Here is a 15,745-nt window from a genome sequence, read left to right on the forward strand (position 1 = left end):
GAAATACTACGTAAAATGCACAGATTTGTAGTAGATTACTCTGCTTTGCGCAGAGGTCCTTTCAATCTCAGTGATTCTGTGAGTATCAGATCTTGCCTCAATCAGACCAAACATCTGTTCGGATTTAATTTCTATTCTGGTAGCCAATAAGAGTTGGTTTTAGGAAGGGAAGTGCAAATAGAAGCAAAGATGACAACAAAATTTCAAAGATTTATTCATAAGTCACTGGGAAATGAAGTTAAACTACCAATCCTACAAATTCAAGAAGAGAAGCTTCAGGGAACACTGGGAAGATTTCATATATCAGCTGTACTGCATACTCTAAATAATATGGCTTCTCTCACCCATCAGATTGCCCACATTTTAGTTCTTAAATGACATCTAGCAGAAGTCAGCCTGAACTTATCCAAGAGCACTTTTCCCCTTGAAAAAGAAAATACATTCTCTGGGAAACAACCATGCTAATCTGCAAAAAGTGCTAATCTCATTGTTTATTCATTGCAACAATTTCATTTGAACTTTCATCACGCTTGTAGAACATGGGTGGAATAAATTAAGTGTATTTTAAATAATTATGAGCAAATGCAAAATTTAACAGCCTCCAGAAAAGGCAAAGTAAACCTATGTTTGACTTGAAATGTTGAAAACACATATGAATATAATTACCCATACTCAAGGCCTTAAAATTCACATAGGAAAATTTCACCTGCTAAAATGGCACTTAGACAAAGTTTAAGAGATTTGTGCAGTGAAAAGGCCCTCAGGATTAGAAGTAAAGCAGAGATTTCTAATAGTTGCAACAGTGTAAGTACAAAAACAAAGCCTGTGGAAAAACATATTAATATCTGTTAAAGTTCAACCAATACACGTGAAAAAGATAATTTTCAAGAATGCAGTGTCTGCTTTCAGATCTTAAGCAGCAATTTCAAGTTAAACACAGGAAACATGAAAACAAGGTGCAGATCAAAAGGGGAAAAAAAAATGTACTGTCATAAAATGGTCTGCTAATGTTACGTCAACAAAAAGGAGCCTCTAGGTCCTACACCAGCTATTGACTTTAGCCTTCCCTTACTCAGAGCCCCCATCCTAACACAGGTAAGAAATATCTTTTTCTCTCCAGCTGCTTCAGCATTAAACTCAATGCAGTTCAGGACAAGATTTCACAACGCAAAGCCTTGGCAGCAGTGTCAGAAATACAAGTTCATTCTTGTATTGCTCCACTGTTGTTTGTCCCTATCCTTGCACCCTGCATGTCAGCTCCTCAATCATGAAGGCACGTGTCCCTACAGGCTGTGCTGTCAATTGCAGGACCACAGAGAACAAGTTTAGCTCCTAAGAAGGCCAGCCAGAAAAAAAAAAAAAAAAAACAACAAAAACACAACTTAAAAAAAATCAAGAGACTAATCAAAACAGCACATGTAGATGGAAATAACGTTAGCACCACATAGCCTTCAACTAGCTTTGTATATATTACAGGCGAAGCCTAGTTTGTAGAGTCTGAAAGAAAGCAGAGTACTTGGCCTGAAAACCTGGGGAAAATTCTTTGTGTGCTTGGGTGAGCCTGTAAATCATGGAAAAGGTCTAGATGGCCTGTTTTTCCAGACCAAGATAGGTAGCAGTTGTGTACAGCCAAAAGCACACTTCAATGCAGTGTTCCTTACTTAAAGAACAGATTGATTTTCTCCTCACTGTCTGTAAGTCAAAACAGACCACCGTAGTAAAACTTGAGAACGACATCCAAAACTCGTTGAGGTCACCTACTACAATGCTTCTGAAATAAACTTATTACAGCTACCTTTCATCTCACAGATATTTTAGATGCTACCGGAAAGTTTGGACACAACTCTGCTCTGTCTATTAACACTGATGTTCTCCAATGAGAAAGATCAGATTGTTACTGTGACTCTAGCACATCTAAAAACTATCTTATAAAGAGAAGCATTTCAAGTCAAGAGCTTGAGAAAAGAGCAGTCCTGAAATTCATCATTCTGCTGAGACACCAAATTTATCTCAGGTCCATGGTAGGTTTCAAACTCCTGTCAAGAATCTTTTTTTGAGAGCTAAGAAAGATCGTATCACTGGTTTAATGCCATATAAAGTTTTGCTAGCCATTATTATGAAAAAAGGAATGTAAATCCCTGTGATGGTGCCCAGTACCAGCAGTCCACATTTTCTAGGTGCCAAAGAAGCTGAAATTGCAATAGCAGCTTAAATAAATACCTCAAATGCTAATTGGTAGCCTGAGCTACCCCTCTAGATATAAGAGCTAGCATTATCAGTAGCAACTGCATTCATCCTGAGCAGAGCTTTGAATTACATGTCCAAAACAAAGACTATCTTTACAATTACCCAGTGAACGTTATATAAATTTAGCGCAACAGCCTTGTCTAGTTTTTACTTTTATTTAATATATACACATTCATACATATGTATATGCACGTAATGTGTGTGTTTATGTTAACAACTAGTGGTCTTCCTCCAACTCGAGATGTGTGATTAAATCATCTGAGAATTTGGAACACAATTCTTCAGCACAGCTTTCATGCTTTCAATGATTAACAGAAAGAATGAAATGTCTCTGTAGCCAGGACAATATAAATTTGTCTGGGCTGAGAGCAAGAGACAAAATACAACTTTTTTTTTTAAACCTATCAATAGATATATCAAAGACATCTCTAATTCCAGCCCACAGCTAGAAAAGGCAAAAATAAGGCTTGCCTATTTTTCTGGAGAAGTTTTCCATTTTGCATTCTGATGTCAGTACTTCCAAGTCAGCTTTGGCAGGGCTTGGCCCAGTGTGTGCATTCAGTGCTTAATTTACTAAGGCTTTGCTCATACCAGTGCACAAGTGGTGTGGTTTAACCCTGGCATGCAGCCCAGCACCACACAACTGCTCGCTTACTCTTCTCACAATGGGATTTGGGAAAGAAACAGACAGGTAACAGTGAAAAAAGTCACAAGTTGAGATAAAGATGGTTTACTAGGTAAAGCAAAAGCTGTGCAAGCAAAGAAAAATAAATTAATTCACTACTACTTATCAGCAGGCAGATGTTTAGCTACTTTCAGGAAAACCAGGCTCATTGTACATTATGATTTTGTGGGAAGACAAGCACCCTTGCTCTGAATGTCCCTCCTCCTGCAGGTTCATTTCCCCAGCTTTTATTGCTGAGTATGTCCCCATATGGTATGGGATATCCCCTCGGACTGTTTGGGTCAGCTGTCTTGGCTGTGGCCCTCCCCTCCCAACTCCTTGCTCTCCTTGCTGGCAGGGCAGCACAGAAGAATTATTTGCCTCTGCGCACCACTGCTCAATGACAACTAAAATATCAGTGTGCTCCCATCATCGCTATTTTCATCACAGATCCAAAACACAGCACCAGACAAGCCCTTACAAAGGAAACATAACTCTGTGCCAGCCAAAACCATGACAACAGGATGGTACCCAGGACAGTACTTTGTTGGGTGCTTGCATTGCACTGACCCAGCCACTAGACAAACCTTGCAAAAAAAATAATGCAAGATTCTCCACGAGAGGAAGATTAACACTGAAGATTAACAACTTTTAATTCAGCAGCCACTGTTCACATAAACAGCTGACAGGGTAACTATAGAAGATGTTTAAAGTTCAAATGTTTCTACCCTCAGTGAGTTGTTTACATAAGAAAGAACAGAGTAAGACTAGAATAACTGATACGTAAGAAAGGGAAGCGTACAGACTGGTGCTCCAACAGTAAGTGGCTGGACAATGGCCCTACAATTCTGTGATTGTGACAATTGCTGCCCAATCAGACGTAATCAGTAGCACTCGACATTAGCAAACTACTTCTGCATGGCTATGCCTTCTGATTTCTGAAATGATTTGTGGTTTTTTTTGCATTCTTGGTGAAATTAAGGGCTTCTAGTCTTTCCAATATACATTGATTACTGCTTGTAAAAAAATTACTGCTTGTGCTGAGCGCAGTCACTGATTAATGAAGCACACTGGCAATCATTTGTGATATATTTAGAGTGAGTCTAAGACATTTTCATTAAATGGGACCTTCCAACAATTATTTATTTATTTATTTATTTATTCTAAATCTTGTTTGGATACCACAAAAGTATTTTAATCTCTCTCATCTTTAGTAGCACACAGGTCCGTTGTTCCACTATGATGTGGATATTTCAAAACCAAGTTTCTCTTGTTATTTGCAATTCTTCCGAAATAAAAATGCTAGACAGTCACTTTAATCTGATGCTCATAGACATTTTAAACCCAGAGCCTACAGCTTAGACAAAAAACAAGTTTTCACACAGCACAAGTTAATGAGATACGAATCATTTGTTTCAAATCATCTGAACACGCTGCACAGTTAAGAGGAAGAAAAAGGTTTTAAGTGAAGACATACAAGAAATCGCTCCTGCTTATCAATCATTCTAATGAATCCCTGCAAATTATTCTGCAATAAAATTATTTTAACAAATTGGAGAACATAGACGTATGTCAGTTACTGGGACACTTGCACAGCTTTCTGTCAAGCAATTCTAGTAATTATTTAAATTGGTGATTAGATATCACCTCAACCAAGATATTTTAGAATTCCTTGAACTTTCAAGTATGGAAATTTACTGTGTATAATCACATTCCTGAGAAATATCCATACAGTAAATTAATATGCAGATGTCTTTATTTAGCAACCATAATGAGCCTATATTTACTAGCTCATCTGTTTACACTGCTCATGCTGCTCACAGAAGGTCATTAGCTGTAACTTTCAATTTGTTTTCCACGAAAAAAAGTCAAATTTATAAGAAATAAATGAGATAGAACTGCTGAAAGAAAGAAATGAAGAATTAAAAGTTTCTTAGGATGCTTAGCACCAAAGAGAATACAGTTTATCGCTATGTCTCTCAGCAATGTTTATTAACACCATCAATTCAACTTCTCAAATTGAATCAGCAAGAGAATATTTGTACAAGCCTTTCAAAATACCACTCTTCATAACAATCCTTTTGTAAAAATATTTCTGTAAAGTCTAACTTTTCCTTGTTGTTGGCAGGAGCTATAGAGAAAGCAGAGATAGTAGTTCTGAACTTCTGAATAATATTATATCACATCATGACCATTTCTCACAGACCTTAAACTGCAGAAACGTTTATCAGAGGCCATACCATCCTTCAGAAGCTTGTGCCACCATCTTGCAAGGCTGGCAAAAGTTTGAATGTATTTTGAATAGCTTTCCTTAATGCACACACGTTAATGCTAGCAATGATTTAGCCTAGGAAACACCAGTCAAAGCTATGTTAAAAGCAAAAGTGCTTAGTTCTGTTTAAGTACAAATAGAAATCCACGAGGGGAACAGGCTTCAGATAGCCAGAGCAAATGTTTATTAAACCTATATATTCCAACTTGCAGAAAGAAGCTGAGAAATACAGCAAAATCCAGAAAGAAAACACATTACAATTAAAGATGAAGTATCTACTGTATCATATTAATCACTGAAGGAGTTTCCTGTAGCAACTACAGAACAGACTGGAAGATATTGAACTTTAAGAAATATAAAACAGGGATGGGAATAGTAAAATAGGTGAGAAAACTGAATGAAGAAACAAATCTAAGGAAAGGTTATGATTGGAAAAGAATTCAAACCTAGGCTTCTCAAATTTTCCCAGACATTCATGGCTTGCTGTGCACCCATGGCAGATAGGGGGTTAAGCAAATCCTCAAATAGCTCCCCTCAAATAGCAACATCCCTAAGATACAGTGGTTCCCACTCAACTGTGTGTGTAAAACACAATTCTCCTTATGCTGAAAAGCAAAAGCTCTCATTTTAAAATGCTGAGTTTCTTCATGGCCACTTAAACAGCATTTAATTCCCAAGAGAAAAAAAAAAATTCAAAAAAATTTCAAAGGAATAAAGTTATTTAACTATGGATAACCCAGGCATACCAGCACAGCTTGTCTAAGGTAACAAGAGAAACTTGTGTAGTTGAGGACAGGGGTGTGGATTCTCTTTGCTCCTATTCTAAGATTTGTAGAAGACCAAGAATCCAGCTTAGATCTCCTTAAATAAAGCAAAAGAAAACTTTTAAACCTTAAAAAGAAGCCACACTAAAAGGCAATAAAACTATTCCTTCACTGAACTGATTGGAAAACTCAGCATTTCAGTAACTCAGAATGAATTCTGATCTCTTGATATTCTTCATCAACAGATTTTTTAACAATATTTCCTTGCAGAAAAGCAGCATAGGCACTGGCTCACAGGATTAAAATGATTTTCACAGTTATATCTAATAGACTCAAGTTTTCATCTGTGGGACTCCAAACACTGATTCAGCAGAGCAATATACAGTTAGATGGATGAAAGTCAAACATTCCCAAGTTCCAAATGAGATTCTTGAAAGAAAATATACACATCAAAATAACTATATGCAGTTCTCAGTGTCCAGCAAAATTACTCCTGAAAGCTGTCTATCATTTTCCTTAAGATTTGAGCCAAACTGAGCAAACTATCCAACAGAATGTTATTGGAACTAGTTCATCAAAAAGGTCCAGACATACAATGTCCAGAATGGCCAGAAAGTACAATTAGTAACCATCTGCATGTAACTTCTCCAGCTGTAGCATCAATCTAAGGAAGGACTAAACATGAGCATGAAGAGAAAGGAAACAAAACTCCCTTCTGTACCACAGACTGTCATTATTTTGATATCAAAGGAATAAGATTATTAGCACATCTCAGTTACTATGCATAAACAAAAGAAGACATGCAAAATAAGCAGTCCAATGAATCCATGCCCACTATTCCCTCCATAAACAGAAAAGGCTGGGCTCTTTGTGATCTTTCATCTCAGAAACACAAGATCTTTCCTTCCATAAAAAGGAGATAGAGGCACAGTCATCTGTTTATGTTCCAAAGAAAAAGGAGAGTTTCACTTCCTGAAAGGAGTAGCACCTTGGTTTAAAGACAGGTTAGAAGCTGTATAAAAATATTTCTAGTGTTACCTCTCCTATAAAGACGACCATAACACAATCCAGTTTTTCTTCAGGGGACAACTTATCAATAAGGGAGTGGAGAGTTTCTGTAAGGTAAGACTTGACTTTTCTTTTCACTGTAGGTATTCCCATTACAATGGAAACTGAAATCAAACAAAACAGAAGTGTACTTTCAGTATTTTCATACACGAGAACAAAATCAAAAAGTTAATCTTGTAATAAAGCATAACTTAAGAAATACAAGGAGTTAAAAGACTGAGATATCAGTAATTAAGAATAGTTTTTAACATATACCACTGACCAACGTGATTAACAATCATCACAAATGCTCAGAGAAAACATTGAAAAAAACAAAAGAACCAAAAAAACCAACCCCATGCAATCCCAGATATGCCAAGCTACTACACAGGTAATAATCAACAACCACTGTATTAATCAGGTAAGGCTGCACTAAGAGTTAAAGAGCAACTAACCTCTCTAACAATTTTCCTGTTGGAATAGCCATTTTTCACAACTCAAGTATTTAACTCCTCAGAAGTCTTATAAAACGGCTCTGCTGATTTTGGCATTGATCAGGAGAGGGGAAGACAGGAAAATTAATTTAACTCAATTTTCTCCCTCTTTTTAATTAAATAAACCTGACTCCAATTCCTGTTTTGTAATTTCAGACTTCTGTCATATATTCCCAACAGGATATAACACAGGCTTCACTTAGAATAATAAAGAATGAGAACATTTGCCTTCCCAGATAACAACATTGAAACAAATGGTGTTCATAGTCAGAAAAATAAGTGTGGCTTGTGCTCACACATCTGACACAGAAGCACGCCTTAATGTTAAAAGAAGCAGCGATGAAACTCATTGCAGTAATGAAAAAAATACAGGCCAGGAGTAAGTAATGTTTCTTTCAAAAGCAAGGTGTAGATTTAAAAAATGGTCTAGAGGATAAAACATGAGCCCTTCAAATCAGATGACACACAGAGAAGTAAGGATCCACCAGTGGGACACTCACGCTTGGAGACGAACAATACTTTGAGGTTCATCAGCTTGGTTGGGCTTTACCCTACTTACTTTCTAGAGTTCCAAGAGTGGGATTGAGTGAAGCTATCCTAATGACCAATATTTAAAATTTGTGAGGACTAAAAACAAAAGGGGATCAACAGTACTGCAACACAACATTGCTTTTTTCCTTCCAACCAGTCCACATTTGACTGATGCGATTATCATAGTGTCCAACATTGAGTTATAGCCAACACTAAAATAATTATATCTGTGTATTGGTTGCCACACATACAGAAAAGATGAGAAGATATGCCCAGCAGCAGATCAGAAACTGTAATATACTTGTTTCCTTCTCTTTTACTTAGTAACAAAAACTCAACCAAACTAAATGCTTCTTAAAGTGTACCTTAAGATGGGAAAAGGCATGACTGATATTATGCAGAAAAGACCAAAGCTGAAGCCAAACTCCTTTCATCATGGATTCAGTATGAATTCTAAGAGATATCAATATGACACAAGTTAAATGAGCTGTCCTTGATCTACTAAGTAATGCAGTAAATTGTACTACAAGAACTACAAAGTCCTCCAGACACGAAACATAAAATAAACATTTTATCAGCATACCTCCTGTCCTTCCAAGGCCAACCTGCACAGAAGGTTGAAGGCTTCCTTCATTTTTCAACAAATGAGGCAAATGGTAATAAATATTTGGCACTTGAAGAGATTTTTTACTTGTTAGTTCTTTTAGTAGTTTCAGCGTCTCATCTGCAAACACACAAAATCAGTAACAAGGAAAAAAGAACATTAAAAAATTTTATGCAGTGGTAAATCATAAAATTCCCAACTTGATCCTAATTAAAAAAAAAAAAAGAAAAACAGAACAATGATGCATTTTACTGAGGCACTGTATCTCACATAAAAGAAATTCTTTTCTTGTTTTAATTTTTAAAATAAACAATGGTTAAAATTATCTTCCTCCCTAACTTTGTAACAGATACATTCAATAATTGATCACATAACACTTACAGTGTATAATCACAGAAGAATGTTCACTTTATTCAGCTTGTTTTGTGGGTTTTCCCCCCAGTGGATCAAAATGGAAAAAAATTTACCTAGCTTTTACTTGCACTTACCAAAATCAACACAATGCAGCAATGCTGCAAATGAATGATTCTTCAAGAACTATATTTCCAAAACATATTGAATAGATTATACAGATAGATACAAAGAGTTTTAAATATACAATTAAGATTTTGAGTATTTTTGGAGTAAAATAAATGAATTTCATTTAGCATATTAGACATTTTAAAACATGTCTGTCTAATCTCATGGCTTGCCGAGGCTGCATTTAGTGAAGAGACATCGTCCTGGGCCACATATAAGACATACAATATAGTTCATGTATATCAGTAACAAAACTTCCTTTTCTTTTTTTAATCTCTCTAACTAACTAAAAAAAAAAAAAAAAAAAAAAAGCAACAAAAACTCTAAAATTAGTGAGATATTTGACCTTATTTCTGTGAACCTAAAGCACCAAGGTCTGGCTCAATAGCACAAACACTAATCAAACACATCACAAAACTAATTAAAAAGCACATCAGAAGTTACTTCATACTTTTTATGAGATGCCAAAAACTAAGAACTGTCAGCACTGCACTGGCTATTTCCTCTGCAGTGAATGTGTTAACTCATTAAATTATTTTAGTAACTAACGCAAGCCCCAATTTAATTAATTAAAGGAGAAAACTCGTATGCCTACTTAATAACAAAAAACACATCTTCACAGGCACGCACACATTGCAGGTAGGTTGAAATATTACTATCAATCAGTGATCCCTGATTTTTACTCAGCAAGAGGCACAAGCACATGTAATATAAATGGGTTTCAGTTCGATCGAGCGTGTGCAGTGGGCAATGAGAGGCAGAGTTAGCACTGCACAGTGCCCTCCCCTCCACAGCATTCAGTCGTCACCTATGCAGTCTGTGCTCGATCTGCATGAAATTAACTCAGGCAAAATTTCACTAAAAGTTACATCATAATGTTAAAAGCGTACGACCTTGTGGGGCCACATCACTCACTGTCCAGGGCCACATGTGGACCACAGGCCACGGTTTGGAAATGCCTGATTTACAGTATTTCTTGTTCTTTCTAGAGTACACTGCCTCTCAGGATGTCCAGGTGGTCGTCACAAAGCTGTCAAGTACAGTTTTCTCTGCTGTGCTGTGTGTTAATTTTCTTACACCATGTGTGAAAACAAGTCACATTCCAAGCAAGCACTATGATAGCACATGGACCTTTGCAAGCTTATAAGCCCTACAATATCAAGTTGTCAGAAAGTGGAGTCAAGGTTCCCAAGAAAATCTGAGTTGTGCTGGAATGCTTGAAGTCATTCCATCAATGTCACTACTCTCAGATTCTGAGCATAACCATAAAAACCAGAAGGAGTGGATGTTGATTAATTTTTGGTTTGGTGGGCTGTTTTGTTCTTTTGTTTTTTTGGGGATTGGTTTTGTAGGGAGGGTATGAGGCTAAATTCCTGATGTCTTATAAGCTTGAAAATGCCTTTGCAAGTAGATATCTTCAGCAGAGATGCTACTTTTGATAGATTCCAGTAAAACTAAGTTTCACATTTTCTGCTAGCATTTCTTTTTGCTGCAAAAAGCTGGACTAAAAATTTCCTCAAAACGTGACAGCTTTTTGTATAAATGAGTAACAATTTATAGAAAGTAATCTGAAATTGTTCCAAATTCAAAGACAGCAAACAATATGAAGTATATGTATACTTAAGTACACTAAACTTCATAACAGCTATCTAATCCTACATTGTGAGAACAAAAGCTCAGGAATTCAGACATCAGCTGACTTAAAATCATGGCTCCACATGGGGAAAAATATAACAAAAAAAAAAAAAAAACCCACTGGATGCTAGGATGCTCCATAGGCAGTTGGGATCCAGAGATAAAACAGTAAAAACATGTATCAGTAACTTCAGTTGCATCAGAAAAGAGTAACTCTCTACATTGCTTATAATAAAGCTGACTCATTTTTAGAAATAAATTAATCACAAATCCAATATTAAGTTTCTATGACTTTCTCTATAGTTAAGAAAAAAGGATATACACGTAACAGGAAGACAAGACTCACAAGACAAGTCCATACTGTTCTTGGAGACCCAGGGAACTATAAAGGTGCAGGCTATACAGTGTATGAGCAATTCTTGCCAATATCAGAACAAAGTCTGATATCATTATAACCACTGCATAATTATAATTCTAAATTTTTTTTAAAAAAAACCCAAAACTATAGAAACTGGTCAGCCATAGCACAAATGCAATGAGGTAACAAATTTAAAATCCTTTATTCAATGCTTTGATTTGCAAAAAAATCTTTAGTTTTTTTTTTCCTTCTCATTAGGCCAGTACAGTGACATTTGTGCAAATTAAGAAATCAAACCTCTGCCCCAAAAAACTTTTATTTGCTATTCACTTTCAATCTAAAAAAAATCAAAGTAAAGCAATTATAGCATGATTTTAAAAGGTACCTTCAATAATCTGAATAGCATGAAGGTGTTCCCTTACATTGCCAAACACAGCTCTTAGTAAACTTGAGTATCAGACACAGAAATGGATTTAGAAAATATGCAAGACTCTACCAGTTTATTTAATCACTTGTTGACTAAAAAATCCATTCTGCAAATCACAACCAATACTTCAGATGGCCTGTATGCTTTTTTTAAATAACCCAGAAGATTTTTAAACTTCTTATAATTGCTTCAAGCTCATCCTTTTCTTAGAGGGCTTGCTAACCTTTCCCCTCAAGCTCTGTTTAAAAAGTGAGGTGAGTTGTTGTCAAAATATTCCAAACTATGCATGGCATATGTATTCAGTCCCAGAAGTCCTTAGAATGAAGAGTGGCTGGCTCATTAGGAATTGAAATTGAAAAAAAAAAAAAACAAAAAAAAAAAAACAAAAAAAACCAGCCAGCAGATATAACTCATTTCATAGTTTCGTTATTCATACTGCTGAACTGTTTCACTCAGCTTTCTTGGTATTAATTTCTTACTCTACAGTAACAAAGATATTCATAGTCCAGAGTTATAAAAAAAATAGCTCAATCACATTACGTACCTGAAAAATTATTCAGTGCATTCTTACTTCCATTTGTTTCTGCTACAGCACGCCTGAATTGCTCCAAGATAGTGTTCAGCTCAGAAGAGCGTTGCAGAGTCCGATGCTCAGCGATACGAAGACGTTCCTTCAAAGCATGAAATTCCCGTTGATATGCAATCAACTTTTCTAGAGAGAAAAAAGATGATGCTGGTTATTTTGGGCAACAAATACCTACAGAGAGCTCTAACAAGGGACAGAGACTGCTCAGCATCTGAAACAGAGCCACCAAGGACACAGCTCAGCACAATCCCACCCAAGTACTTACACAAGATACAGAGGAAAGAGTGAACAACAGCAGACAAGGATGCCAAGCCAGCACTGAGGGGTATATGCTCCTCACCACAGCCTCCATTACTCAGCATCATAAGACAACTCTGAATCCTTCTTTTTTTTTTTGAGCAGATGCCCCCAATCCCGTTCTTTTAAGAAGTATAATGGCAGCAGAGCCTTAAAAAAGCACAGGTTATGTTTTTTGAAAGCCCTCTCTGTATACTCGCACAGAATCACAGAATCACCAAGGTTGGAAAAGACCTATAAGATCACCCAGTCCAACCATCCACCTATCACGAATACTTCTCACTAAACCATGTCCATCAACACAAAATCCAAGCGTTCCTTGAACACCTCCAGGGTCGGTGACTCCACCACCTCCCTGGGCAGCCCATTCCAGTACCCAACCACTCTTTCAGAAAAGTAGTATTTCCTAACGTCCAGCCTGAATCTTCCCTGGCGCAGCTTGAAGCCATTCCCTCTAGTCCTATCACCAGTTACAAGAGAGAAGAGGCTGACCCCCAGCTCACTACAACCTCACGTAGTTATAGAGAGCAATAAGGTCTCCCCTGAGCCTCCTCTTCTCTAGACTGAACAATCCCAGCTCCTTCAACCGCGCCTCATAAGGCCTGTGCTCCAGACCCCTCACCAGCTTTGTTGCCCTTCTTTGAACCCTCTTCAGGGCCTCAACATCTTTCTTGCAGTGAGGGGCCCAGAACTGGACACAGTACTCGAGGCGCAGCCTCACCAGAGCTGAGTACAGGGGGACAATCACTTCCCTGTTCATGCTGGCCACACTGTTTCTGATGCAATGACTGAAATAAATGCATGTCTCCTTTAAAAGGGGACCAAAAAGGAAGAAGGAAATACCAAAGCTCACTTGCTCATTTCTTGATTATGCTTTTGCCACCCACAGTAAGCATCCCTGCTCTGTGCATCTGTTTCATCTTACTTATCATTTCCTCAGATCTTCTTTCTGCTCACTCTCCTCCAGTCAATCTACTGATAATGGAGTACCTTAAGCAAGTTTGTTTCTCACCATCACTCTTCCAACCACACACTTATAATCTGTAGACATATCTGTTTTGTTACCTATTGATTCTTAGTACTGCAGTGGTAACAAAGAAGCTTTAAAAGCAATTTCTATAGCTTCCTGTTGTTGCATCACAGGACTGCACAGAGTAATGAAAGAATTACAGCTTTCCCTTGTTAATACTGTTGCCATTTCTTCCAACTTCTTTTAATTCACTTTTTGTTTTGTAGTTGGGATGTGCTGTTCTGTTTTTAAAGCATTATTAGGTAGAATGCCCCACATTTAAAAGATGGAAAAATAAAAATATAGGTTGCTACTTCTCAAAAGCATTTCTCTTTGCCAGTCTTCTTTTTTTCATTAAAACCAAATGGTGACTGCCTTTGCACCAACAAATCCAGAACACAGTAATGCTGGCACACAATACAATGCTAGGCAAACCACAGTCAGACAACTTCCAGACTGCTGCTTGAAATGGGATTAGCTGCTTTAGTCAGCAACATTGAGATGGACAGGAAAGTTTTCTGGCAAGAAGGACATTCTTACTTGCCAATGATACCCTCTCCCCGCCTCCCCCCTCCCCCTCCACCCCCCCCAAAAAAAATCAAAGATTGCTTGGAGCTATGTCTACAAGTTACAGTAAAGTTACAAAGCATTTTAACATCTAAACAAAAATGGTATTTCATTAGAGTAGATGCCACACTCAGGCACACAACTGGTATCACTCCCCAAAATGAATGATTGCAGGTTACCTAGATTCTTGATAATTTCTGTCTATACAAGGAAGAACAGAACCAAAGCACATGCAAGGTTTTATTGAGGGTTTCCAAAGCACTGAATAGCCTCAGAAGCAGCCTGCACTGAGACCATTAGGTCTCTCATCATCTTTCTCTATGGTACAAGATAGCAGACAACCATTAGCAATTATGCTCTTCCTACTTCTTAAAGCAGGAATTTCTCTGTAGCAGTCTGCATTCCTCCAGGGAAAACAAAGAGAACCCTATGGTTCAGACAAGCACCTCAATGTGAATTCATATCCTCCCATATTGAAAGACAAATTCTTGGCAGAGATCAGCGCTCTTTGTACACTTACTACAAGGTAACATCACGCTCAGTGCTCTGATCATTCTGGTGCTCTGAGGAACAGTAGAGTTGAGGGGGAGCAAGTTGCATAGGAATGTCACAAACAGTGGAAAAAGGCAATACTTCTTGCACTTCCACCAAGGAGAATCTGTACTGCACAACCAGAAATATCTTACTCTTAAACTTAGTTTGTATGTAGTAATCAAGATTTTTTTTCTACTTCCCTAATTCATGTAGGTAGTAAGAAAATGGCAATTACAGGACTCTTGTAATTTCACAGCAAACTGAAACTCTTGGTCATAAAACCACAAGTAACACTGAAGCCAAGTGAAAAAGAACTTTCATCATACGAAGAAATGAAAACCACAATTTTGTATTAAGAACTATCAATAAAAATCCCTTACTGAGGAGAGGATACTTTCACAGAAGGTAGTTGTTACAACATCTTTAACTTACAATTTATATGGGGAAAAAAAAAAAGAAAGAGGAAATCAGTCATTTTCTCTTTAATGGAATTAAAAATAATACATGCCAAAGTTGACCTGAGGGAACAACATGAAGCTGCATTAGCAGGGGAAGGTCAGGTCAGGGATTAGGAAAAGGTTCTTCACCAGGAGGTGGTAGGCATGGAACAGGATGCGCAAGGCAGTGGGCATGGCCCTAAGTGCCAGTGTTCAAGGAGTTTTCAGACACCACTTTCCAACGCAGAGTTTGAGTTCTGGGTACATCTCTGTGAAGCCTGGAGTTGGACTCGATGGTCCTTTGTGGGTCCAACTTGGGATATTCTAAGTTTCTGTGATTCTATGATATTAATTCTTATTTTCATGACATTCTGAAGCAGTTCCTGAACAAAGATTATTGAGAATGTAGGTTCCTAAATGTGGTCCTTTGAAACCGTTCCCAATAGAAGATTTATCCAGTAGTTCAGTTCTGGGGCTCCAAATGAGCACTACTGGTACTACATTTATATTACTTCAGACCTCAAAAGTGAACAACTTTAAGAAATACCAATTCATTGGTCCAAAGTAGTCAGCTTCTCACAACCACTTTAACCAGACACATCTGGGTTAAGGAGACTGCTCTCAAAGATAAACTCCTGAAAGTCATCCTTTAAAAAATACTTAACTGCCTTTTGTTAGGTCACAATATGTTTAGCATATTTGGTTGAATATTTTAAGTCCACTAACCTGCAAGCATTTTGCTAGCTACTCATG

At 37.4% G+C, this 15,745-nt stretch overlaps 1 protein-coding gene across 1 annotated transcript in view; it reads right to left on the bottom strand.

Moving 5' to 3' along the window:
• Positions 1-15,745, bottom strand: part of MGAT4A (alpha-1,3-mannosyl-glycoprotein 4-beta-N-acetylglucosaminyltransferase A) — a 77,967-nt gene that overhangs the window by 36,507 nt on the left and 25,715 nt on the right. The window contains exons 3-5 of the mRNA XM_031605236.2: positions 12,107-12,274; positions 8,603-8,743; positions 6,986-7,119 (exon numbers count right to left, since the gene is read on the bottom strand). Coding sequence (XP_031461096.2) covers positions 6,986-7,119; positions 8,603-8,743; positions 12,107-12,274 — 443 coding nt within the window. The remainder of the gene's footprint in view (positions 1-6,985; positions 7,120-8,602; positions 8,744-12,106; positions 12,275-15,745) is intronic.

The sequence above is a fragment of the Phasianus colchicus genome, chromosome 1 (genome assembly GCF_987193195.1).
Source record: "Phasianus colchicus chromosome 1, bPhaCol1.hap1.1, whole genome shotgun sequence".
Lineage (NCBI taxonomy): Eukaryota > Metazoa > Chordata > Aves > Galliformes > Phasianidae > Phasianus > Phasianus colchicus.